This window comes from Mugil cephalus, chromosome 8 (assembly GCF_022458985.1).
Source record: "Mugil cephalus isolate CIBA_MC_2020 chromosome 8, CIBA_Mcephalus_1.1, whole genome shotgun sequence".
Lineage (NCBI taxonomy): Eukaryota > Metazoa > Chordata > Actinopteri > Mugiliformes > Mugilidae > Mugil > Mugil cephalus.
In genome coordinates this window covers 20628795-20650094 of record NC_061777.1, presented here as the reverse complement: position 1 = coordinate 20650094, position 21300 = coordinate 20628795, and the positions used below count along the sequence as shown (strand labels likewise).

Below are 21300 nucleotides of genomic sequence, written 5' to 3'. Positions count from 1 at the left end.
CATATTTAATAAATATATGTGGTATTTTACATTACATGTCTTTAGAAACGATAGGATTAAATTCATTGTATTCCACCTCATAAACCAATATAATGAAACTTGTAAAACGTGATTTTTGTGAGTGATGCAGGTTTTAAGCAGTTAACTTAAGCAGCTCAAATAGTGATTATTTAACCAGATAATACTTTAATTTATTAAAAAAACAAAACAAAAACAATTACTCAGAATTTCTGTGACTTCAAAAGTTGGACTTTCTAGAGTTGAGCGCAGCTGCAGCCTGTGTTACATAAGCTTTCCATACGTGAGCAAACACATGGGCACAGAGATGTTGATAAGTTCAGTCTCAGTTCCCCGTTTCAGTCCAACGTTCTCCTGCGTGTTTTTTTCTTTTGATTTCCTTCACAGCTCAGTTGACACATCGGACGTCTTTGTCCACGTTCTTGTTGGCGGGGTTGTACGTTTTCTGAGCGAAGCAGTGAGCCGCTATGCGATCGCACTCGCACACGGCAGCCTGGCACTTATTGTTGGTCGCTGCAAAGACAAACGGAGGGAAAGAGAGAGGGGGTAAGAGTTGAGTCAGCGGACGGCTGCACAAAAATGACAAAACAAAGAAAAAAATTGCTGGTTATGTACTTGAAATGTGAGGGTAAGAGTGTGGTGTAACGCAGTATGTGCAACCCACTGGGGATCAAGCCTCAATGTCAGGCCTTGAAATATAAAGCTGTTTAAATCCAGTTATTAAACTACAGTCTGTGTTTTATGCCAGTGTTTTATGTTTGGGAAAATTATACCAAGTCTTGACTGTATTTCCCAACAGAACTGATCAATACACCCAATTTTTCTGAAGTAAATAACGATGTTTTCCATGATTTATTTATTTTTTTTTGCTCCATCTTTAAGTTGCCAAGGGAGAGTCTTTACCTGAGCAGGTGACCTCCTGGTTTGAGCAGGTAAAATCATAAACAATAATATAAGGAAGGTCCTCAAGAGCCGTGCATCCAGGAACCCTTCTGCTCGCTGCATAGCACTGATCGTGAACTTGACAGCACCTGATGGCACACCAGAGGAGTGAACACGTTTAAGAGCATCTCAAGTTTCTTCCATTTGAAAAAATGTTTTTTGAGAAAACAAAAGTGGGCAATTTGTTGCTGCCTACATGTCCAGTTCATCTAGAGGTGTTCCGCCGCCGCCGAAGCCGCACCAGCAGCCGTAGTCGTTGTAGGCCAGAGGGTTGGTGCCGGGCTGGGCGCACTGGATCATGTTCCCAAACTGCCATAAGGCCTTGGGGAGCCGAGAGCAGACCAAACACGCTGGTAAAGACAAGTGAGATAAACACACAAGATAAGGACCAGGAAAATAAGTGATAAAAAAAAAAAAGCTTTCACGATTACTGCACAAACAGGATTCCTGTGTGTTGCCGGTTTCCTCGGTCTTACCAGGGAGCAGCAGCAGCAGCAGCAGATGAGCTGTTTGATTCATGGTTGCCGTCTGAAGCAACCTCCAAGTCATCAGTCGTCTTTTATGTGGTCGGCAGGGTGGGAAAACTGCGAGATAAGTGGAAAACAAGGGGTGGGATCTTCAAATAAGGAACCAGCTGCATGACTGGACTTAAGTATCAGTTTGATCTCGCTACAGAGTTCTTATGTTGTGCGTCTGATCTATATTTAATTTAGTTAAACATTCAGTTACTTCACAGATTAAGATTTTAGTAACAGGGGCCGGGAGCAGTTCTCAACCACAGAACACATCCTCCACGTTAATACAAGGTGATCATGATCCAGCAATACACTCACATGAGTGTTTTTTTTTTTTTTTTCACAATTATCAACATAGTTTTACTGGTATTTGTTTGCTCATGACATTTTTGATTCAGCACTTTTTAAGCGGGGTTCTGGCTACAGGTATATTTCTTACACACTGCAATGCTCCTATTTATATTTGAGTGAAAGAGAATCAGTTACAAAAGAAAACAAGATGACACCTCAAAATGTTCCTATTTTCTGTCCTCCAAAGATCAACTCATCCTCTAATGGCCTTCAATTTTAAGCCACTGGATACTAACTCCACATCAATCAGGCATTGATACATAAAGGAGTGACTTCAATTCTCCTCTCATTCTCTACATAGCTCGTTTTTTTTCATTGAATTCAATTTTGCATCACGCCGTGAGATAAGATGTCAACAGGATATTCAACATAGTGTTAATCTCAGTCTCTGTGATTAATTTATTCTCTCCGGCAGCAGACTCCCAAATGTCTTATCATTTGCGCTTATCATTTGAAGTTTCCTTATCACCATAGATTTGTTCCTTTGCTTTCTGGTCGTCCTGTCCTCCCCTGGGTTTACATTTTCTGAAGTCAGATTTAAAATAACGTTCCAACACACAGCTGTGTAAATAACCAGCACTTGCCGAGCTTCCCACGACTTTCCACTGTACGTTACGCACGTCGCATGTTTTCATGTGAACACAAAAGGAAACAACACGCAGCACAACATGAAAGACACGAAGAAGAACCATGTGTATTAAGTCATTAGTGCATGTTTACGTGTTTGTATGATTATGTGAACAATGTGTATTTTGTTTGCGTTCGTGTGCGAGCATGCACGTGTAACCACATGTTGCATAATGTATAGAGATTGGGCATCTGATTCCTGGCAGTTGCTCAAAAAGACACGCCCCTCAAGGCTAGCAGCCGGCACGCGTCTTTCTTTATATACAGTCCGACGGCTTTATCCCTTCATTTGACGTCTGCCCTGAACAAGATGCATCTGACTCAGTCCCTGTTCGCCCTGTTCCTCTGCCTACCAGCCCGTGAGTAGACTACTCTGTGTGATGGCAGCTCTCTTGCGTGCATGCATGTCTCGACACACTCTGAGGTGTCTTCATTGTGTCTCACAGTGCTGGGTTATCGAGCTGTGTGGCAGTTCAGAGAGATGATCCTCTGCACCTCACCTGAGAGCTGGCCGGTGCTGGACTACACCGACTATGGCTGCTACTGCGGCCTGGGCGGCTCTGGTGCACCTGTTGATGACCTGGACAGGTAACACGTGATGGCTGGGATGTTCTCTGTCCTGTTCTGTCCAAATTCTCCAAAATTACAACAATAAAAGAAAATTCCTTGTGTGCTTTACGGCATGCAGATATTTTAAGGCTCATGTGCGATCGTTGTGTAACGCCTGCCACAGGAACACAATGGAATTAGTTTGTGCTGCTCGGTCTCTCATACGTGACTATTTCTTCTGCAGGAAGTAGTTCTGCCGCCACAACGTTCTTACTTTTTCTTGATTTTGATTAATCGAGACATGTTTTACATTTGCTGTCATCTTACAGACTAGACGATTTATTGATTAATCGAATAATTGTTAAACAGATTAACTGATTAACTTTACGCTCCGTCTGCTGCAGATGCTGTCAGGTGCACGACCAGTGCTACAGTGACGCCATGCAGCACAGCGAGTGCTGGCCCATTCTGGACAACCCCTACACTGAAATATACAGCTTCACCTGCGACAAGGACGCCAAGTCCATCACCTGCCACAGTGAGTGCCCAACAGCAGCAGCAGCAGCATATTTCTTCTACCGTCAACTTCTGTAGTTACGTGACTTCGCGTCATAGATTAGAAAAGCAGTGAGGTCAGCGTTCGCTGGCCCTCATTTCCCGTTCCACTCCTCTAACTCACTCAGCTGTCTTTGTTTTTTAGGCAACGATACTTGTGAGGACTTCATCTGTGAGTGTGACAGGAGAGCAGCCATGTGTTTCGCCAAGGCGGGCTACAATGAAGAAAATGCCCATCTTCCCAGTGACCGCTGCAAGTAAAGCAGGACCACGGATGGGATTAACTATATGTGTGTTGTTGTCTTAAACGAATAAAGGAGAACAAATGCCATTGTTTTCCAAGCTATTATTTATTATACATTAAAAGCCAAAAGAAATACATGCAGCTCTCATCTCTTTCTCTGACACAAACACACTCAAAGGTCACCGGGAACGTTATTCCGTCTTTCTCTTGTCAGTGAGGGGGTCATCGTCTCACACACCGGACTCACAGATGTACCTGTATGACAGGCTGCAGTCTGCATCGTTCCATAGTTTGCGTTTGCGTCTTTCCGAGCTGTGAATCTGCCCACAGTCCTCTCCGTTCTCTCTGTAGTCCCAGTTATCGGGCTGACCTTTATCCCAGAAACTGGAGACAAACAAAGGAGAGATGGGAACTAGTAATGCTACATGCACTGGTTTGCACGGCACGCATCTTCACATTTGTCTCACGTCGGGGTTGAACTGTAGTCCGTTCCATCCACCCAGCTCCAGTGTCCCTCGTGCTGCCGCTCCACAAGCCCAATCCAGTAGTAACTTCTGATTTCAACAATTTGTGAAATGTAGTCCTAGAAAAAGAAAAAATATGAATTATATTAGAAGTCTTTTAGTCCGTGTGTGTATTTGCTGCTGCCTCAGAGTAGCCTCACCAGTTCCTCCACGTTGTTTAAAACCACCAGATGTCCTCTTTGAGTTTTGCACTGCTCCTCTGCTTTGCTCCAGGTGGCAGTGGTGGTGGACAGCAGGTAGCAACTCCTCTGGAAAGACACCCATCCTTCCCTGCATGCTCCTGGCATGAGGAGGATTGAGAAAATCAGTCCGAATGTGTAAACTGTGAACGTTTGTTGATATTATTTAGGTTTTTACCTCTAACTGGGGTGAGTTTCTCTAAGTAGACCAACTGCGCTTCTGTTGCATCTTTAGTTTGGAGAGCCACAAAACACACACACACACACACAAAAGAATTGGAGAGAGTGCACACATTTGATGGCTGCATCATTATATTCAGGAAGCAATTTTATTTCTTTAATAGTTTATTTTTATACCCGGGCTGGATGATGAAGATGTGCCTCCGTGGACGATTCTAGCGAGGTGAAGTTTGATGTCAGTGATTTCCTGGTTTAACTGGGACACTTGGAGAGAAAAAATCACTAATTTATCAATTATTTAACAGTGTGGCAATGGATCAGTTGTTGTGATGTTATTGAAGGCTTACATTTTATCCCAGTCACTATCATCAGAATTAACAGCCCCAGCACGGGGATGCCATAAAGCGTATACATCACTATCCTCTTCATACCTGTAAATACTGAATAACAATGACAAAACACGATTTCTCATCGTCTGTGGTGGCATGTGAGGTCATGAAATTAAAATCAAATGTGATATGTCACCTGTCTGTGTGGGGACCGTAGGCTCCACATGGATGGAGCCGCTATCAGACGGGCCGAACCGATGATACCGTGATTCCATGACTGAAAGAGGTCAGATTTTTATGGGAAAGTTTTTTTTTTTTTTTTTTTTTTAAATGTATTCAGTGCAGAGACTTATTCCAAAAGCTATAGCAGATCAGAGGTCAAATCTCTCTTGTTTGTTTCCATGTCACACATGTTAACTATTAACAGTTTCATAAACAGACATTTACCTTTATATTCTGCACAATATACAAATATTTTCTTAAGCATTTAGATAATTTTACCAAATATTTGACTATATTTAAATCATGATAGCCAGTTAGCTGCCATCTTTAATTTATATCTATAAAAACTATTAAATCAGAAATGCCAGTTGGGCGTACAGAGTGATTAATGCATTTTACTGCACAGTTATAAACTACCACACATGCTATAAAATAAGACAAGCATACCTCCCCAATAAAACTTCTTACTCACCTTCACCTACCAAGCTATCTCTGAATTTCTCAAGTTGGACTCTGATCATGGAATCACAGAGCGTCCTCCCCTTTAAAGAGAACCCTCTTTTACATATAGCCAGTTACGGAAAATGTTTTTAACATTAACCCATAATAACCCATGTACCATCTGCCATTTTCTAGTGGAAGAGAATGATGTATGTATATATATATATATATATATATATATACATATATATATATTTAATTTTCCCTTCAAAGACTAGTATTGATTATTTAAGTAGTGTGAAGATAAGCAAAAAATTCAACCAAAAACTAATTATATGTGCTTTTGCCCCGTTGTTGCCAGATATTCATCCCACAACCCCTTAATAATGAACTTACCGCTGTTACTTTAAAATAACAGAACTACCTGTCTAAGGCTAAATAACAAACACTGATGAGTTTTGTTCAGTACAGTTTAACAGCACCTCAGACTACATCTTCCAGTTTAATTGCCACCTTCTGAGACTGTCCTGAAACGTTTGTTGAAAGAAATCGTAAGCCTAATAGCATGACTGCCATTTTTTGACTGTTCCAATATCAATAAAAATACGAATGTGCTGCTAAAAATTGTGTTTTATTCTTGTGCTCCAAAAATATGACTTAGGCAATTATGCTATTTGGCTAATGATTTGTTTCAATGTAAATTGAACATAATAACAGTCATGAATGTGGATTTGGTGCAGTACTGTTACATTACAATATTTTCATTTCCACTAGTGTACCTATTTTGTAATGTACATATTGCTTATAAATATTTATTCAAATATTTGCCCACATAGCCAACCTACATATGCTGCTGTGGCTCGTCATTTATCTTATCTACTATAGTTCAGCAGTGGCTACAGTTTTTATTGCTTTGTGCTGGTGCTGTATATATAAAGTTACACAGTTTAATGTTAAATATAGAAAGAAAGCAAACCGGAGTCTCTGTAGTTCTCCGTCTCACCTCTAGGCGGTGCACTGGAGCTGGAGGTAACCACCACGTGACCCCTGTTATAAAGTCCTTCCGGTCTGTGTGCGTCTCTCACAATTGAAAATGGCGGCTCTCGGACGCTTCTCTCAAGTGTTGCTGAGGTCTTCTCTGGCCCAGACCCGGCGTCAGCTTTCTGCTGATGCTGCTGCCGGACACGGCGAGCAGTCAGGTACCTGAGACTTGTCACCACACATAACTGTGTGTATTTAATTTACGGGAGCTAATAAAAACGTCGCCTGCTTTAACAGTGACCTTGCTGAGCTATCGTTAGCTCTTGTAGCACTGGCTTCATATCCTTGAGCCGACATCGCGGAAACGCTGTTTTAAAATATAAACTCTCGGCATCTCGTCTCACTAAAACATGAATGAAGTCACCCATAGAGCCTCGGGTCCTTGAGAGTGTAGTTTAGTTTATTAACAGGCCTTAAAAATGTCGGGTTAAATGGCAACAAAATGCCCACACAAAGTGTTGACAAGTCAAAGAAGAGAAAGCTACTTTGGCGATACCGTCCGGTTCATTAACATTTTGCTGTCATAAAGGAAACGGGGGCAAAGGTAAACTGAAGAGGAGTATTTGTACACATGCAATTGCAATTGAAATCGCTTATAATCAAATGTCCCTCAGATATAAGCATGCCAGGAGGGTATCCCATGCCTTACAGCCCTCTAGGCATACACAATACTAACTTTATGTCTGTTTAGCTGAGTGTATTGAGTGATTTGAGCTGCTTGTGTTAAATTATGTATTTATGGTTAACTGCATATGGCCTTGTAGATCAGTTCTGTGGTATAATGTTTGCAGATGTCAGGTTGTATGTATTATTGTCCTCTCTCATACCCAGCTAGGACATGGAAGATCCTGACCTTTGTGGTTGCCCTCCCTGGTGTTGCCGTGTGCATGTTGAACACGTTCTTGAAACACCATGATGAGCACGAGAATCCAGAGTTTGTCCCCTACTCCCACCTTCGTCTTCGCAGCAAGGTAGGAGTTTTTATGCAACATTGGAGTACACAGTGTGTTCTTAAGTACAAGATTTTAAAATCATCTTTTTTTTTTTATTAAATAACATGTTGTTGTTCTTCTTACAGCGTTTCCCTTGGGGAGATGGCAACAAAACTCTTTTCCACAACTCTCATGTGAATGCCCTTCCTGACGGCTATGAGGGACACGATTAAACCCTCTCTCTTCAGACCTCATAACTGACGCAGGGACCAGTCTCACGGTGTCTGTAACTGGACCACACTCCTGTCTACAGTTTACTCTTCTCAGTTTTACCTCTGTGCTCTCAGCATGGGGCACCCGAACCAACAGTTTCTTTTCTCTGGACCATTATACAGAATGTCAGCTTAAACTGAATTAATAAAGTACCTATTATAACCTACATTCATGTTTTATGCTTTTGTTTGTTCATGGTGACATCGTGCTCCCGGTTTTTTATTTTCTAAATATTGTTTCAAGTAATAGTACAGTTTAAAAATGAAATTAATTTAAGCTGTCAGTTTGAGCTTTATTGTGTTTGGTGGAGTTTACTGGGACAATAAGAACAATTGGATCACAGTGAATGTTTCTTTTTTGTTTGTTTGTTTTCTTAACCTTTCCAAAGGCAGAAAAAATGTTTTTTTGTGCAACTTTACATGTTACTTTACTACCAGCAGTCTCCTCATAATCTAAATTACATGTACATATTTGGCACACACTTGGTTAACCCACACAGGATATATTTCACTCTCCGTCTAGTGCCAGGCAGTCACTGTAGATCTGTTTAACAGAACAACTTGAAATATTGTCCCGTTTTCAAATTATACTCTGAAATGTTATTAGGTTCTTGTTCCCTGAATCATTAACCAACATTATGTGCATCATTGTTATCCAATTAAGGTCTGCATCTGGAAGTGGCCAAATGTTAAATCGAGGACATGGTGAATTCACTCGAAGCAAATAAGGCAAACCATGATTGCAGCAGTTACATTTAATTAACTAACCATAACATTTATTTATTTTTGTGGCCATTCTGCAGCTTGATGAAATATGTTCATCACTGACATTTTTACTCCATTATATTTGCCCCAGTAAACTTGCAGCAGCTGTGCAGTACCAGACCTTATGCAGCCACTTCAGCCATATTGCTCATAATTTCAGCTCTTTCACATCAGACTTGAGTTTATCCATTTATTTATTTTTTTTATTTTATTTTATTTTTTACACTCACTAAAATCATACAATGGCCACTTGAGCTGTTACGCCAGACATCTTTAAAAGCCCACAGGGAAAATACAAACCCCTTTAAAAGCGAATAGTAAAGACGCGGACATCTGTAGTAACTGTTAGATCTGTTATTAGTTGATGGAGCACGTGACTAGCTCTTTGTTACAGTCTCCACCCCTTTCACGTGAACGCGCCTTAAGCCGAATTAGTAAATCTTGGGTTAACAAAGCCTGCTGGTATACATCTTTATGACACCGGTTATCTCTCCCTCGCTGCCGTCGTTTAGACACTCACTGATTATCTGGATCGTCTCGCAATTAACTGTCGCGGCGATTAAACTCGGCTCCAGTTGTTTGTGGCGACCTTGGATTACGATTTGATTATTAAATCTGGCATTGAAACATCTCGGATAACTGCGCGCACCCGCCCTGCCAAAAAGGAGAGATTAGTCGAACGCCGAAACCAGGAGCTCTTTCAATGAACGCAGATAGAGGTGAGGAGACCTTCTTCCAGACCTCATAGCCGAAACTGTACAAATGCATCAATCATCAGACACGTTTCCGACTCGTATATAAATATACATTTACTTGCTCACTCATTGTATTTGTTTTATATAGATTACCAGCTGATGAGAAAACAGGAGAGGGCCCATTTTTTCAGCTCTAAAGAGCAGGAACTCATTTTGAAGTTGTATGAAGAAGAGAGAGGGGTACTGACGGCTAAATCCAACACCACCACTGCCTCTAAACTGAGAGTGGAAGCCTGGCAGAGAATTGCTGACAAAATAAATGCGTAAGAATTGTCATTAATATGTTTGTTCTTAATTTATCTTGAATGTACACTCACTTGGCGGTTCATTGGGTCTGTTAGTGAAAACAAATGCATCGTAATGTGACAGTCCTGTACTAAATTCCTCTTTGGGACCGTTTGGTTTATATTGAAACAACATAAGAAGGTGGTAATTTAAATGTATGATCAGATTTGAGGACGTAACCTGTGGTGCTGTTAAACTGCACTGAATTAAACATAAGAGTATTTTATATTATTTAGATTCGAAGTCAGTACAACTCGATTTCAATAGTTCTACACACCACAGCCTTTAGTGAGCCAAGTAAGTGTACTTAATGCTGCTCAGCCCCTGGGTGCAGTCCCGACCCTTGATTGTTGTTCTTCATGATCCACAGGGTGTCAGACAGTGGCTACAAGAGGACATGGCAGCAAGTGAAAGTAAAACACAAGAACATTGTGCAAACAGGTATTCTTACTGCAAGTAATACTCACTCAAGTGGCGTATATAAAGCTGGAGAATGGGACTTAAATGTTTAAACTAACATCCATTTACACTCTACCGTGCCGTCCATCAGGGCCAGTGTGTCTGTTAAGATTCTCAGTCATCCAGTTCCTCGTGTCTCAAAGCCAAAACTAAGGCCAAAACAAAGGCAACTGGACTTGTTTAAGTTTTCTTGAAGACGTTTCACCACTCATTCAAGTTACTCCTCCAGTTCTAAATGACTGGTTTAGGTTTTTATTAAACCTAAACCAGTGGCTCCTTGAAACTCAAATGATAGTGTCTGGGCCTGGACTAGACCGCAAAGTAAGTCCAGTTGTCTACAGTGAGTCATTCACTGAGGCTGCCTCTATGCATCAGTCGGGGTGAGTTTTAGGTCGACCAGCAACGACTGACTTGCCCGAGCCGATGAGGGGTCGTACACTTTAGCAACCAGAAGGGGGTGATATATTACTCAGTTTTGAGGTACCTTTTCTCTATTTAAGTGTACACAGATGCCCGTAGAGTTGGAATAATTATGTTTTCAAACATATTTGTCTTTCTATTCATATTTATCTGAATCATATTGTCACAATCATTTCATGAGAAGAGGTAAAAAAGACAGTAGCCTAATTTCTCCAGCTAATTGCCTTCCTGTAACAACAGTACATTTCAATTACACACGGTGTACCATTGCCACATTTATCTGCATATGCATTAATTACTTAAAGACCAATTTTCTGTGACGTTGGTCTACTATTAAGCATCATTATAGATAAAATTCCTCTTCAGTTTACTATATTATTTAAACCCTGCCTTTAGATGTGTGCACTGGTAATAATGGTCAAATAGTAACTCTCATTATTTTATGTGGTTTAGGGTCTCAATACATTTTCAGCCACTCAGTGAAAGTCTTTGTTTCAGTTTTGAAATGTCTGGGAGTGTGTTTTGTAAACTCTCAAATCTTTACGTACGCAGCAAAAAGGAGGTATTCCGAGATCATGAGGGACGACGGGGGCTCTGCGACCCCCTCTCTGACCTCAGCTGAGGAGGACGTGCTGCATCACAGAGACAGCAGGCTAAGAGTTGAGGTCTTCCCTGGAGGTGCTTGCAGCGAACTAATTACTGGATCTGACAGTTCGTTTATGAATGGTAGGTGTAGTTCATCCTTCATGAACGCCGCTCTGGAATTTAGCACATATTGCAGCTTAATTTAATTTTTCTGCAGTATCAGGCCATCCTGTCCTCCTCCTACCGGTAACAAAGACTGAACCAGAGAGCTTGAGCAGCGATGAAACAGATGTTAGTGACACTCATTTTGAAAGGGTAAGTGTTTCTAAATATGCTACTTCTATTTGATTATCTGCCATATGCACAGATTATATTATTTTTTTTGTAGGACGTGCACAATAGCAGCTTCCAGGAGGGCACCAACTCAGCAGGCGCAGCAACTGGTGAAAGAAGTCCGCACGTAAGGCTCATTTGTCAGCACAGGATGATGGTAACAGTGCAGGATATAAATAACATGTTGTGTCATTTGATTTTGTCCACAGAAGCAGACAGAAGACGTAAAGTCCCTGTATTGCTGTTACCTCAGAAAGGAGATGGAGAACCGGGACCAAGAGATGGCATACAGAGCACTGAAGATGAGGAAGCTTGAAAAAGAAATCTTATTACTTGATAAGCAGCTGATGTGATTGATTTATTTATTTTTTTTACCTTAATAACATGTTACGTTAATTTTTTGAGGTAAGACGGTTTAACTTAGGACAGCCACACTGGTGTTTGTAAGTAGCAGTTAACTGCTGTAGTAGAAAGCAGGCATGTCTCTTGTAGTTCTGCCTTCATGTGCTGGTCAAGCTGTGTCAGACTCTTTCCTATTCTTGCATTGTGACACCGTGCACATGCAGCAACACTTAAAATATTAAGGCAATCCTCAGTCAATACTGGCAATACTGAAAACTTTCTATTGGTTATCTGGAGGTCATTTCATTCCTAGCAGGAGTTGCCTCGAAGCAGGCTTTGAGGCCCAGCAAGGGTTCAGCGTAGGAACATTACACAGAAAGGCTTGTACGGTAAGTGGAGCCTGTCTGGAGCCATCACATGGGGCCTTGACACAAGTTGTGTAGGGTCACCATTCACTAGCACAGGGGATTTAAAATCTATTCATGAAACAATGTATGGCTTTCATTTCAGCAGAACTTTATTTGTGGTTTGAGAATATTAAAAGACAAAAGGCGTGACAATTATTAGGACCATATCATTAGGACCACTGTCATGTGAAGTGAAGAAAATTGATTACCTCATTTTCAGGACACCTATCAGTTGGTTGGATGTATCAGGCAGTAGGTAAATATTTTATCCTCAGAGTTGATATGTTACAGGTGGAAAAAAGGGACAATTGGAAAGGTTTAGGCAATTTTTAAGAAACAAAATGTGAAGATAAGACTGTAGCTCTTGTGGGATCATTCCTGGCTTGCAGTGGTCAGTCAAGGATCAAAAGTGGTCCAAGGAGGGTATAGTGAACTGGCAGCAGGACCATGGACTCACTGATGCATGCGGAAAGTGAGGGCTGACCCGTGAGGTTCGATCCAACAGATGAGCTAGTGTTGCTCAAATTGCTGTACTTGTACCAAAATATAAGCTACATTTCCACCACCACCACCAGGCTAATTTAAATGTGGTGGAACCTGCAATTTTGATGCAAAAGGTCATTCTAAATAAGCCACAAGAAAACGGTTGGTTTGTATTTCTTTATGTATCTACTGGTCAATATTTCAATATGTTCAACTTCCACATAATTAACAAAGCCATTATGTTTTATTTGTGTGCCAGGAATGGGTTAAGAGTCATTCTGTTTCCAAGCTTTTACCATCTTAGCTGTACTTTTGTCTAGCTTTCAGTTATATTTTTATATGAAATTTAGTAGTGATTCTTTGTGAGTTGGTTTTACTATATTAATGGAATCGCTATAATTGTGTGTATTATTTATGTTATGTTTTATTTGTTATGTTCCTGAGTTTTGTTTGCACTGACTACAATACAGACTAGTTTGTAGGGCATGAAGGTTCCTGTTTGTTGACTTTGTTGAATCTCGTGGATTAAATGCTTGGTGGGGACTCAAACAGTCCACGACTGCAAAATGTGGAGAAATCTTTCCTACAATCATGATGCTGATTAAATGTTTGTGAAATTTTCTGAAGCATACCAGCCCAAGTCTGACGATGGGAGCCATATCTCTGCTAAGATTAGAAAATGAATCATAGGGCTGTACAGTGAGAGGGTTAAAGAATGGTACACATGAACTGATCCTGCGGTGCTCTGTGCGCGTCCCCTGACAGCCCTGGACGTCTTCCAGCGACTCTGCTATAATCTGCAGATTTGCCCGAAATTCAAAATGGCGGACACACTCGCCACTGAAAACACACACCATCCTACAATAATTGAGGGTTAATATAAAATATGAACTTCAATGCCGCTTTCGTCTAAAAGAGGTGACATGCACGCATATATCTCTCCAGTACAGTTTGGCCGGAGGTTCGCGCGGCCATTGGCTGACGGAGCCGTGCGCGTTCCCTGTTCACCTACAAGCCACCGATAATCGAGCACTGAAAAAGGATCCATCATGGCTTCAAAGGGAAACACAATCAAGATGCATTTACTTGCCCATTAATATCGCAACATAATCAGTGTAAGCAAGTGTTCACCCGTGGACATGATGTGGCTGGCCGTCTTTTATTTATTTTTAAATTAATTAAAACCTCCAATATATTTTACTGCAGTCAAGCACCTCTCAGGTCAGCAAGTGCGCCTGTAAAAATGACTTAATGTGGACGAAGAGATTATTACCCCCAAGGTATATTATTTTAATTTACCACAAGCTAATTAAACAAGTTCTATAATTGTTTTACTAACTTGAATGTCTCACCTTATTCCGACTGATAGTGAAGGGCTTTTCAAAGTAATATCAGTTTATGTAAATCACTATTTTTGTAAAGGTCAAGCCAATTACACGTGACTTTTTTGATGTGGCGGACAAGCCTGTGAGTAGATATATTCTAGGCTTTCACAGCACACAGAGCTTTAATAATAATAATGATAATAAATTTTATTTGTAGGGCGCCTTTCATGGCACTCAAGGTTACTGTGAACGTGTAATGTATGTATTTAGTGTTGTGAAATCTCAAATAAACAAATAAGTACACATCGTATGGGACATTGGTAATACATAGTTTAGGCTTTTCAAATCCTGTGGAAAAGTACACTCCCTTACCCCTAGTGGAAAACTATCTTCAAAACTTAAGGTGATGATTCAACTGTACGATCTCTTTTATGTAGGATTGTTGAATTATGTAGTTTGTTGTGCTGTTAAACTGGATTGAATCAAGCACAAAAGTGTTTCTGGAATTTAGCCTAGCTCACTGTCAACATAATAGGCAATATAATTCACTTGTAGCCTATTACAAACCACAGCCTTCAAAATAAAAACACAACCTCCACGAAGCTAAGATTTAGAGCAGGGCTGTTGTATTATAGCACTTTCTTTTCACTAATGTACTTAATAAATTGATATGTGACTTTATTTGGAGTATGCTTTAAGATACTTTGAGTTGGTTGTTTCCATGATATATAATTTCACAACATTAGTAATAATTGTGTGTAAATATCGCTGTTATAAAACCGAATCAGATGCCCAGAAGTAACTACATAATGCTGCGTTCACTGTACACCAGCAATGCATAACCTCATACCGCTGACTTTCCATACCTAACTTAAAGTATGACAGTTATTTAGGTGCTTTGAGAATTTCATGGAGTTTGTCTATGATACGATTTTTAATTTGATTTTGTATTCATTTATTTCGTAAGCCTCAACTCTTCACGGCAATAAACCAAAAAAAAAAAAGTTTATTTAGAACGAACAAGTGTGTCCCTGTTCGCCTGCCATACTTTCACATGACTTCCACTGCGTGTGACTGACCCGCATTCCTCCAGTGGCACTACCACCACCACTACAGATCTCTACGGGAGTGAATCATCGTAATGGCGAGCAGGACGTAAACAGTGGCTTCAAAACCTCGGTACGATACATGTTTCCCGACTCGTAACGGGTTCGTGCTTAAAAATAGTTTGAACCGAGTCTGTTTAGCGCTTAAAATATTCGGTTCTGCCTTTGGTCAGAGTACATCTTCGGGCTGCTGGAGTGAATGTGAATGGGTGCAAGATAACTGATGGCTGATCTTATGCCGCCAGACTCAAGAAGGTAAGGTTAACTGAAACTTTCCTGAATAGCTGCTGGTGCTCGCTAGCAGCTACAGAAACCGGTTGTGGGATTGACACTGTCGACTTTGTAACTTCTGTCAAATCCTGCAGCTCTTGAGATGAGATGAAACAACATTATTACTGAAACACACGTCTGTAGAGTGCAGGGACTGTCATTTATAGCTTGCTGGCTTAAGACCTTCACAACAACAATACATTTTGGAATATGTTTGTTTTTTTGTTTTGTTCTTTTAATGTCAGGCTGACTATACTAAACTGACTAGAACCATAGATATCCTATTCCATTAACTGTGCTTGCTTTCCATTCCTTTTAAAACAATGTAGACACTCAGTCATGTTTTCATTTTGCAGGTGTAGTTATTTCTTCCTCTATGACGGCTCCAAGGTCAGAGGAGAGGGCGACCCAACGAGAGAGGGAATCTGCTACTTCTACCCTGAAGAGGTCTGACTCTCACACACGTCCACGAGTTCAAAGATTGACTCATATTTTTTACAGCGTGCAGTGCCATAGCTAATGTCGATTGTCACTGCACTTATCTGTGTCAGACTCCTTTAGATAAGCAGGAGCTGCTCTGCGGCCAGCTCGTCGGTGTGAGCCGCTGCGTCTCTGAGCTTTCCTCCTCTTCCGTACGCGTACTCAGGCTGCGCTCCATCAAGTTCGCCATTCGCATGAAGGATGACTTCTTCTGGGTGAGTGAGCTCTCAGGTGGACCAGCACCAGCAGCTCATCCAGATGTTTCTAACTTATACTTTCGTGTTATTTCTTTTCTTAATATGAATACTTCTCTTTTCTGCCAGGCTCTGGGTTGCTCAATGGAGGTCCCCACTGTCAGTGTCTGTGAGCTCCTGGAACAGCTCATAAACCTCTATTGTTTTTACAACGGATCTGTCCACCAGAGCTATCAGGTGCAGTTAATAACACTACAATAATAATTCTACATTAGTCCTGTATTTTGGATGTCTGGTTTGTCCCACTTGGGCTGAAAGTCTCAGTTTTAAGGGAGGCCAGTTGACGAAATCTAAAATGAAGAATCAAACAGTGACACACAGTAAATATTTAGTATTGTCGATTCTAGTTGCGTTTCACAGTGCATTCATTTAATATCTGTATGGCAAGAATTGAGGTCAGTTATGCATAGATTGTCTCTGCTTTCTCTAATCTGGACTCTGCTTTGCACTGAAGCTGAACAGTCAGGAAACTCTGGCAGCGCGATGGGCGAGGTACCTCTCACACCTGCTGTCAGGCTCCTCGGAGCTCTATCACATCTTTAGCTGCTTGAGGACCATCAATCCAACCAACGTACGTACAAGCTGCTCTCAGAGTTCTGCTTTTGACCCGCGGTGGCTTTTCAGTTACTTCTGCTACTGCAAACAGGATATGACTGTCACAATGCCCCGTGGCGTTCTAAGTTCTGCTCTGTGTTCCTAGACAAACACACGGAGGCACATTTTTACATATTTATTGTATGCACAGAAAACCGAAAAAATGTAAAAACTGTGGTTTCGTTGTGCAATTTTTGTAGCTTTTGCAAAGCGCAAGCTGTAACATGCGCAGCCTTTCGTAATGCAGTTAACAGAATAACATAAAAACATAATATTCCAATATTCACAAGACTCACAAATGCACCTTTAACGCTTTTAAGTGTTTTATGTGAAATGAAAGCCAACACTTGTGATTCTTAGGTTGACCCACTACTCCTGCTCAAAGCTGCCCTCATTCTCCAGGCCTGCCAGCGCTGCCCTCTAGTGCTGGCGGGCTGTATTCTCTTCAGAGGAAGGTGAGCTGACGTCAAGTAGGATGGTTACTTGCTTTTTATGTTTTAAAAGACGGGCTCTAAAATCTTAACTGTCCTTGTCTCGTCTCCAAAGAGTTGTGAGCACACAGATGTCTCCAGAGCTCACAATGAAGGTCATGGTTCATGAGAGTGAAACATATACCAAGGTAAGACAAATATTTTCTTAGATCTTTCCAAGCGTCCCCAAGCAATCAGCATTCACGTGGTAGTTTCGCACATAACACTGACCCACACAGGATTAGTGTCGCTGTCATGCTTGTGCATGAAACACGAGGTGGGAGTCATTTTCTGTTGAGCTGACACTCCATAACCTATTAAACGCCACGTTATTGAAACTGTATGAGAAACCCAGTGTAAAAATATCAGTCATCCGTTACGCAGTGGTTTTGTGCCGGAGTTGATGCTAATCAAATTGTGTAGCTGAGCAGCAACTTCCAGGGCTGGAAATAAAGTCAACGCAGCCAAAAGTCCCTTAGTCAGTCTTAGTCAGTCTTAGTTAGCCAGTCGTGTAATGAAATGTTCAATTTTATAGCCGATATAAACAAACTGTGTTGTTCTCTGTAGTTAATTTACTTGTACATGGTGGATTCTTTTTATATAACCCAGCCATTTAAATTATACACCAGACAGCCATAACATTATGACCACATGACAGGAGAAGTAAATATCATTGAAGACTTGTGTCTATTCAGTGTTCTGTTGTTAAACATTTGGACCTGGCATTTGTGTGGATGTTGCTTAGACATGTCCCACCCACCTAGGCCAGACCAGGCACCCCCACCCCACAGCAGTGACATCCCCCATGGCTGGTGTATCTGCTCCTAAAGTAATGCATAATTAAGGGGGTGGCTGCTTTGATTGAAAGGTGGGTGCTGTCTCAGGTTCCTAGCTTTCAGCCTAGGCATCAACCGCCCGCCTCTGTGCTCTATTTGCGTTCCTCTTTCCTCTTCTTTCCTCCTTTTATAATGTCCTGGGAGTTAGGTAGAATCAGGTACTGCAAATATATCGATGGCTGGAGCTTTACACTTCAAACCCTCTCTTCACGGGTCCTGTGGGTGATGTCCATTTTTATATAGTCAAGTGGTTTCCCCTGGTTTCTAGTCTCGATGCTACGTGTTCACCTTCATCCAACTCTTGGCAGGAAACCCCATAAAACATAGAACTACTTTAACGGGGGGAAAAAAAACACAAGCCGGTGTTTAATTTTTGATTTAGGCCCAGAGGCTCAATGGACAGAGCACCTCCAGCCCATCTGGCAGTGCAGTCAGCTCCACAGCCGTGTTCCTGACCATGTCCGAACTCCAGTACCTACAGTCTGCCCCGGTCGACAAAGAATTCAGGTGCTGTCCTCCCTTCCTGATGTTTCGTTAAATCATTTACAGAGGGTGTTTGTATTTTGACTTACACAGGCTTCTTAAAATGAGGATTCTCACTTTTTCCAAACCTTTTTCCTTCTAGTTCCTATTCTACTCCGCAAAAAGATGCTCCCCGAAAGAAGACTCGTTTATCAAGAACTTTATCTGACGGACCTTCTTCCGAGTCAGAGCGTTCTGATTCGAGTTCCTCCCAGTCTCCTCAGAAAGTGTCCTTCAGCCCCCACTTGTCAGAATCGGATGCCTTTGTGTTTAGTCCGGCTCCATCTCAGAGCACTCCCGATTCACTCAACCCTGCACCACAGTCATTCAAGCCTTCTTTCTCAAATGGAAAACAAACCCATGAAGCTGAGGAGGAAGCACTGGAGAAGTCACATTATCACAGTTTTCACGACAGTGAATGTGGTGGGAGCCAGATACACAGAGGAGACAGCGCAGTGTTTGGAAAAAACTCCTATCTAAATGGAGGTGGAGGAGGTGGAGATGCGTCGTGTGAGACGGTGTCTGAATTCCGACAGGCTGAGCCCAGGACTGAACAGTCACAAGATGATAAGGTGAAGGCCGGAGACAGGCGAGTCTGTTGTGGGAGGGCTCAGGGGCGCAAGGCAGAGATGAGGGATCCCTCTTCACTTTCCAGTGCTTGTAACGACTTAGAGGAGAACCCACTGATCCCCATGACGCTGTACATGCACCGGGTGAAGGGCCTGGTGCTGGCTCTGCTGGTGGAGCCTCATTTCCTCAGTGACACAGCTTCCATGGAGGAAGTGGTGAGGAAAAAATATCCAGTTTTTCTGTGACTGCAGCTAAATTGCATTGGTAATGCTAGCATTAGGTGTGTCAACCTCGTCTTTATTTTTGCTTGTGTCCAGTATCACAGCAGTCTGGCCTCACTCAATGGACTGGAGGCCCATCTAAGGACCATTGCTCCAGGGGCCCCAGGTGCTCCAGGACCCTACATCTTTGCTCATTTTGACTGCATTCAGAGCACGCTGACAAGTAGGGCCCCCATAAAAACGTTGTATTCTCTCGGTGGTGCTTCCCATTCTTGCCCTTTTTTCCTCATCTTTTTTCATCTCTGTTATTTCTAAAACGTTTGTCTTTTCCAGCTTCCCTATTCTCCACTTTACTGCTAGAGCGAGTAGCCTACGAGCCCTAGCATCTCTACTTGGGGATCTAGGTGGGGGGTTTGGTAGTTTATATTTGTCTTTGCATGAGCTAACTGCTAATTAGTAAGAGTGTGATCAGCATTCCTTTGTGCGGTAGGCATGGCTGTCCAGGTTAATGTGCCGCTGTTATTGTTTGTCTCTGCAGCCAACCTGTCTGGCCGACCAGGGGGAGCCCCGGAGCATCCTTTTGTCAGGGCCACATCACTTCTTCACTCCCATTTCTGTAACACTGAAACTCTGCAGGAGGCTATTATCAGGTCAGCATGGCAGTGACGTGGTGGTGGTTGGGGGGATTTCTTGTTCCTCTCAAGTAGAAAATGGGGGTGGGGGATGGATTTGTCACTTTATCATCTCTATCATCACATCCCACTAATCCCCTAAATTCCTCTAACTCGCACAAATCCCACTCCAACAACTCACATGTTCCGGCAAAGAAACTCTTTCCGCTAATTGTTGGCTTCTTTATTACGGAATTTTGCCGTTCTCTGTTGCGTGTCATTAATCTACAAGCTTGAAATGTAAATGTGCGTGACATCTCACCGCAGGAGTGCCGGAGCAGCTGTGTATGGGACCCGCAGTGTGGCCCAGGAGACTTACTTTCAGCAGCAAGGGGGCTCGCTGAGGAACTCAGGCATCCCTAACCACCAGGACAGCGCTTTCTCTCTGCCCAGCAAGGCCCGACACAGACTGCTGAAACACGGGGTTAACCTTCTCTGACGGGAACAGCGTCACGACGCCCGCTCTCAGGGTTCAACAATTGCTGTTAATGAACAAATGATCTGTCCTGTAAGTACACCGAAAAACAAATTCTGAACCAGGACATTTTAGGATTAAAGCTTCACCTTTTATTCAGCTGATAGCGTCCGCTTGATTTTTAATTATGTATCATAAATATACTTTTGCATCGATGGAGAGAAATGGTCATTGGCTGTGAGGTTTCATAGGCTACGTTTAATATGAGTTTTAGTCACAGGTTGTGTTTGTTTGAGCCCGATTTTATTTCTGTGCTAAAAAAAAAAAATGTCAGCTTTTGTATCTATAACAGTTATTTTTGACATATTTAGCTCATGTTTGCACACAGCACACAGTCTGCAAGCTTTCCTCTTTATTTGCACATTCCATTGCCTTGTTTGTATTTTTAGAAGTTTAGACTGAAGACAAAGTAAATCTTCAATCTTTTTGTATAAAATGATGCTTTGCTTAAATAGTATTGGTTAATTAACTACCCTTTTAGATAATGTTTCAACTCCTTATTTAACTATTAGATCTGCTTTTTTTGTGTTGTGTCATGCGTTTAAATATTAGTGTATTCAAACGTTTGCTGAGATGAGATTCACTTTGATATACCTTGTTTTATTACTGATATAAATAAAATGAAGACACGATCCGCTGTTGAGTCTTATGTGAGCTACTCTGGTAAATTCTTGTTTAAAACCACAGGGACCAGGTGACCCAGGGACATCAGTGGCCTGCATGTGACCCTGTAATCTGGCTACTATTCTTA

General features: G+C 41.8%; 6 protein-coding genes across 8 annotated transcripts; 4 read left to right on the top strand and 2 right to left on the bottom strand.

The window, feature by feature from the left end:
* Nucleotides 1–160: 160 nt before the first annotated feature.
* Nucleotides 161–1592, bottom strand: LOC125011850 (phospholipase A2-like). The gene is made up of 4 exons (XM_047591278.1): nucleotides 1437–1592; nucleotides 1157–1310; nucleotides 922–1049; nucleotides 161–531 (listed from the first exon to the last, which is right to left on the bottom strand). The coding sequence occupies exons 1-4, from the start codon at nucleotides 1507–1509 to the stop codon at nucleotides 407–409; spliced, it is 480 nt and encodes a 159-aa protein (XP_047447234.1). The 5' UTR covers nucleotides 1510–1592; the 3' UTR covers nucleotides 161–406.
* Nucleotides 1593–2656: 1064 nt separating this feature from the next.
* pla2g1b (phospholipase A2, group IB (pancreas)) lies at nucleotides 2657–3936 on the top strand. The gene is made up of 4 exons (XM_047591279.1): nucleotides 2657–2812; nucleotides 2900–3041; nucleotides 3407–3540; nucleotides 3703–3936. The coding sequence occupies exons 1-4, from the start codon at nucleotides 2764–2766 to the stop codon at nucleotides 3816–3818; spliced, it is 441 nt and encodes a 146-aa protein (XP_047447235.1). The 5' UTR covers nucleotides 2657–2763; the 3' UTR covers nucleotides 3819–3936.
* On the bottom strand, nucleotides 3889–5759 carry asgrl1 (asialoglycoprotein receptor-like 1). Of its 2 annotated transcripts, none has more exons than XM_047591274.1 (8): nucleotides 5708–5759; nucleotides 5210–5290; nucleotides 5032–5124; nucleotides 4862–4948; nucleotides 4683–4733; nucleotides 4466–4605; nucleotides 4269–4384; nucleotides 3889–4185 (listed from the first exon to the last, which is right to left on the bottom strand). In XM_047591274.1, exons 1-8 carry the CDS (start codon nucleotides 5754–5756, stop codon nucleotides 4032–4034), a joined length of 771 nt encoding a protein of 256 aa, XP_047447230.1. In that variant the 5' UTR covers nucleotides 5757–5759; the 3' UTR covers nucleotides 3889–4031. The 2 variants fall into 2 exon arrangements, with proteins under 2 accessions (XP_047447230.1, XP_047447231.1); XM_047591275.1 differs by having other exon boundaries at nucleotides 5718–5746.
* A 958-nt stretch (nucleotides 5760–6717) lies between these two features.
* Nucleotides 6718–8088, top strand: LOC125011852 (cytochrome c oxidase subunit 6A, mitochondrial). Its single transcript, XM_047591280.1, has 3 exons — nucleotides 6718–6875; nucleotides 7549–7688; nucleotides 7796–8088. Exons 1-3 carry the CDS (start codon nucleotides 6770–6772, stop codon nucleotides 7880–7882), a joined length of 333 nt encoding a protein of 110 aa, XP_047447236.1. The 5' UTR covers nucleotides 6718–6769; the 3' UTR covers nucleotides 7883–8088.
* A 155-nt stretch (nucleotides 8089–8243) lies between these two features.
* On the top strand, nucleotides 8244–13322 carry LOC125011849. Its single transcript, XM_047591276.1, has 7 exons — nucleotides 8244–9405; nucleotides 9530–9704; nucleotides 10097–10167; nucleotides 11158–11331; nucleotides 11408–11505; nucleotides 11579–11650; nucleotides 11733–13322. Exons 1-7 carry the CDS (start codon nucleotides 9390–9392, stop codon nucleotides 11874–11876), a joined length of 750 nt encoding a protein of 249 aa, XP_047447232.1. The 5' UTR covers nucleotides 8244–9389; the 3' UTR covers nucleotides 11877–13322.
* A 1822-nt stretch (nucleotides 13323–15144) lies between these two features.
* hps4 (HPS4 biogenesis of lysosomal organelles complex 3 subunit 2) lies at nucleotides 15145–21181 on the top strand. 2 transcript variants are annotated; one of them, XM_047591525.1, is made up of 13 exons: nucleotides 15145–15259; nucleotides 15360–15441; nucleotides 15813–15903; nucleotides 16008–16151; nucleotides 16260–16367; nucleotides 16645–16761; nucleotides 17145–17239; nucleotides 17331–17403; nucleotides 18473–18597; nucleotides 18716–19397; nucleotides 19500–19626; nucleotides 19942–20053; nucleotides 20342–21181. In XM_047591525.1, the coding sequence occupies exons 2-13, from the start codon at nucleotides 15410–15412 to the stop codon at nucleotides 20511–20513; spliced, it is 1878 nt and encodes a 625-aa protein (XP_047447481.1). In that variant the 5' UTR covers nucleotides 15145–15259; nucleotides 15360–15409; the 3' UTR covers nucleotides 20514–21181. The 2 variants fall into 2 exon arrangements, 1 of the variants encoding a protein (XP_047447481.1); XR_007113240.1 differs by adding an exon at nucleotides 19737–19807 and having other exon boundaries at nucleotides 15160–15441; nucleotides 20342–20358.
* The last annotated feature ends 119 nt before the right edge of the window (nucleotides 21182–21300 follow it).

Coding starts and splice junctions, on each gene's coding strand:
- LOC125011850 (XM_047591278.1), bottom strand. CDS start 1,509: ATGACTTGGAGGTTGCTTCAGACGGCAACCATGAATCAAACAGCTCAT. Junction 1,050..1,156: donor CCTCTAGATGAACTGGACAT/GTAGGCAGCAAC, acceptor GTGTGCCATCAG/GTGCTGTCAAGTTCACGATC. Junction 532..921: donor CCAGGAGGTCACCTGCTCAG/GTAAAGACTCTC, acceptor TTGTCTTTGCAG/CGACCAACAATAAGTGCCAG.
- pla2g1b (XM_047591279.1), top strand. CDS start 2,764: ATGCATCTGACTCAGTCCCTGTTCGCCCTGTTCCTCTGCCTACCAGCC. Junction 2,813..2,899: donor GTTCCTCTGCCTACCAGCCC/GTGAGTAGACTA, acceptor TGTGTCTCACAG/TGCTGGGTTATCGAGCTGTG. Junction 3,541..3,702: donor CAAGTCCATCACCTGCCACA/GTGAGTGCCCAA, acceptor TTTGTTTTTTAG/GCAACGATACTTGTGAGGAC.
- asgrl1 (XM_047591274.1), bottom strand. CDS start 5,756: ATGATCAGAGTCCAACTTGAGAAATTCAGAGATAGCTTGGTAGGTGAA. Junction 4,949..5,031: donor GATAGTGACTGGGATAAAAT/GTAAGCCTTCAA, acceptor TTTCTCTCCAAG/TGTCCCAGTTAAACCAGGAA. Junction 4,385..4,465: donor TAAACAACGTGGAGGAACTG/GTGAGGCTACTC, acceptor TTCTTTTTCTAG/GACTACATTTCACAAATTGT.
- LOC125011852 (XM_047591280.1), top strand. CDS start 6,770: ATGGCGGCTCTCGGACGCTTCTCTCAAGTGTTGCTGAGGTCTTCTCTG. Junction 6,876..7,548: donor CGGACACGGCGAGCAGTCAG/GTACCTGAGACT, acceptor TCTCATACCCAG/CTAGGACATGGAAGATCCTG. Junction 7,689..7,795: donor ACCTTCGTCTTCGCAGCAAG/GTAGGAGTTTTT, acceptor TTCTTCTTACAG/CGTTTCCCTTGGGGAGATGG.
- LOC125011849 (XM_047591276.1), top strand. Junction 10,168..11,157: donor CAAGAACATTGTGCAAACAG/GTATTCTTACTG, acceptor TTACGTACGCAG/CAAAAAGGAGGTATTCCGAG. Junction 11,332..11,407: donor TGACAGTTCGTTTATGAATG/GTAGGTGTAGTT, acceptor ATTTTTCTGCAG/TATCAGGCCATCCTGTCCTC.
- hps4 (XM_047591525.1), top strand. CDS start 15,410: ATGGCTGATCTTATGCCGCCAGACTCAAGAAG. Junction 16,152..16,259: donor TGAAGGATGACTTCTTCTGG/GTGAGTGAGCTC, acceptor CTTTTCTGCCAG/GCTCTGGGTTGCTCAATGGA. Junction 16,762..17,144: donor GGACCATCAATCCAACCAAC/GTACGTACAAGC, acceptor TGTGATTCTTAG/GTTGACCCACTACTCCTGCT.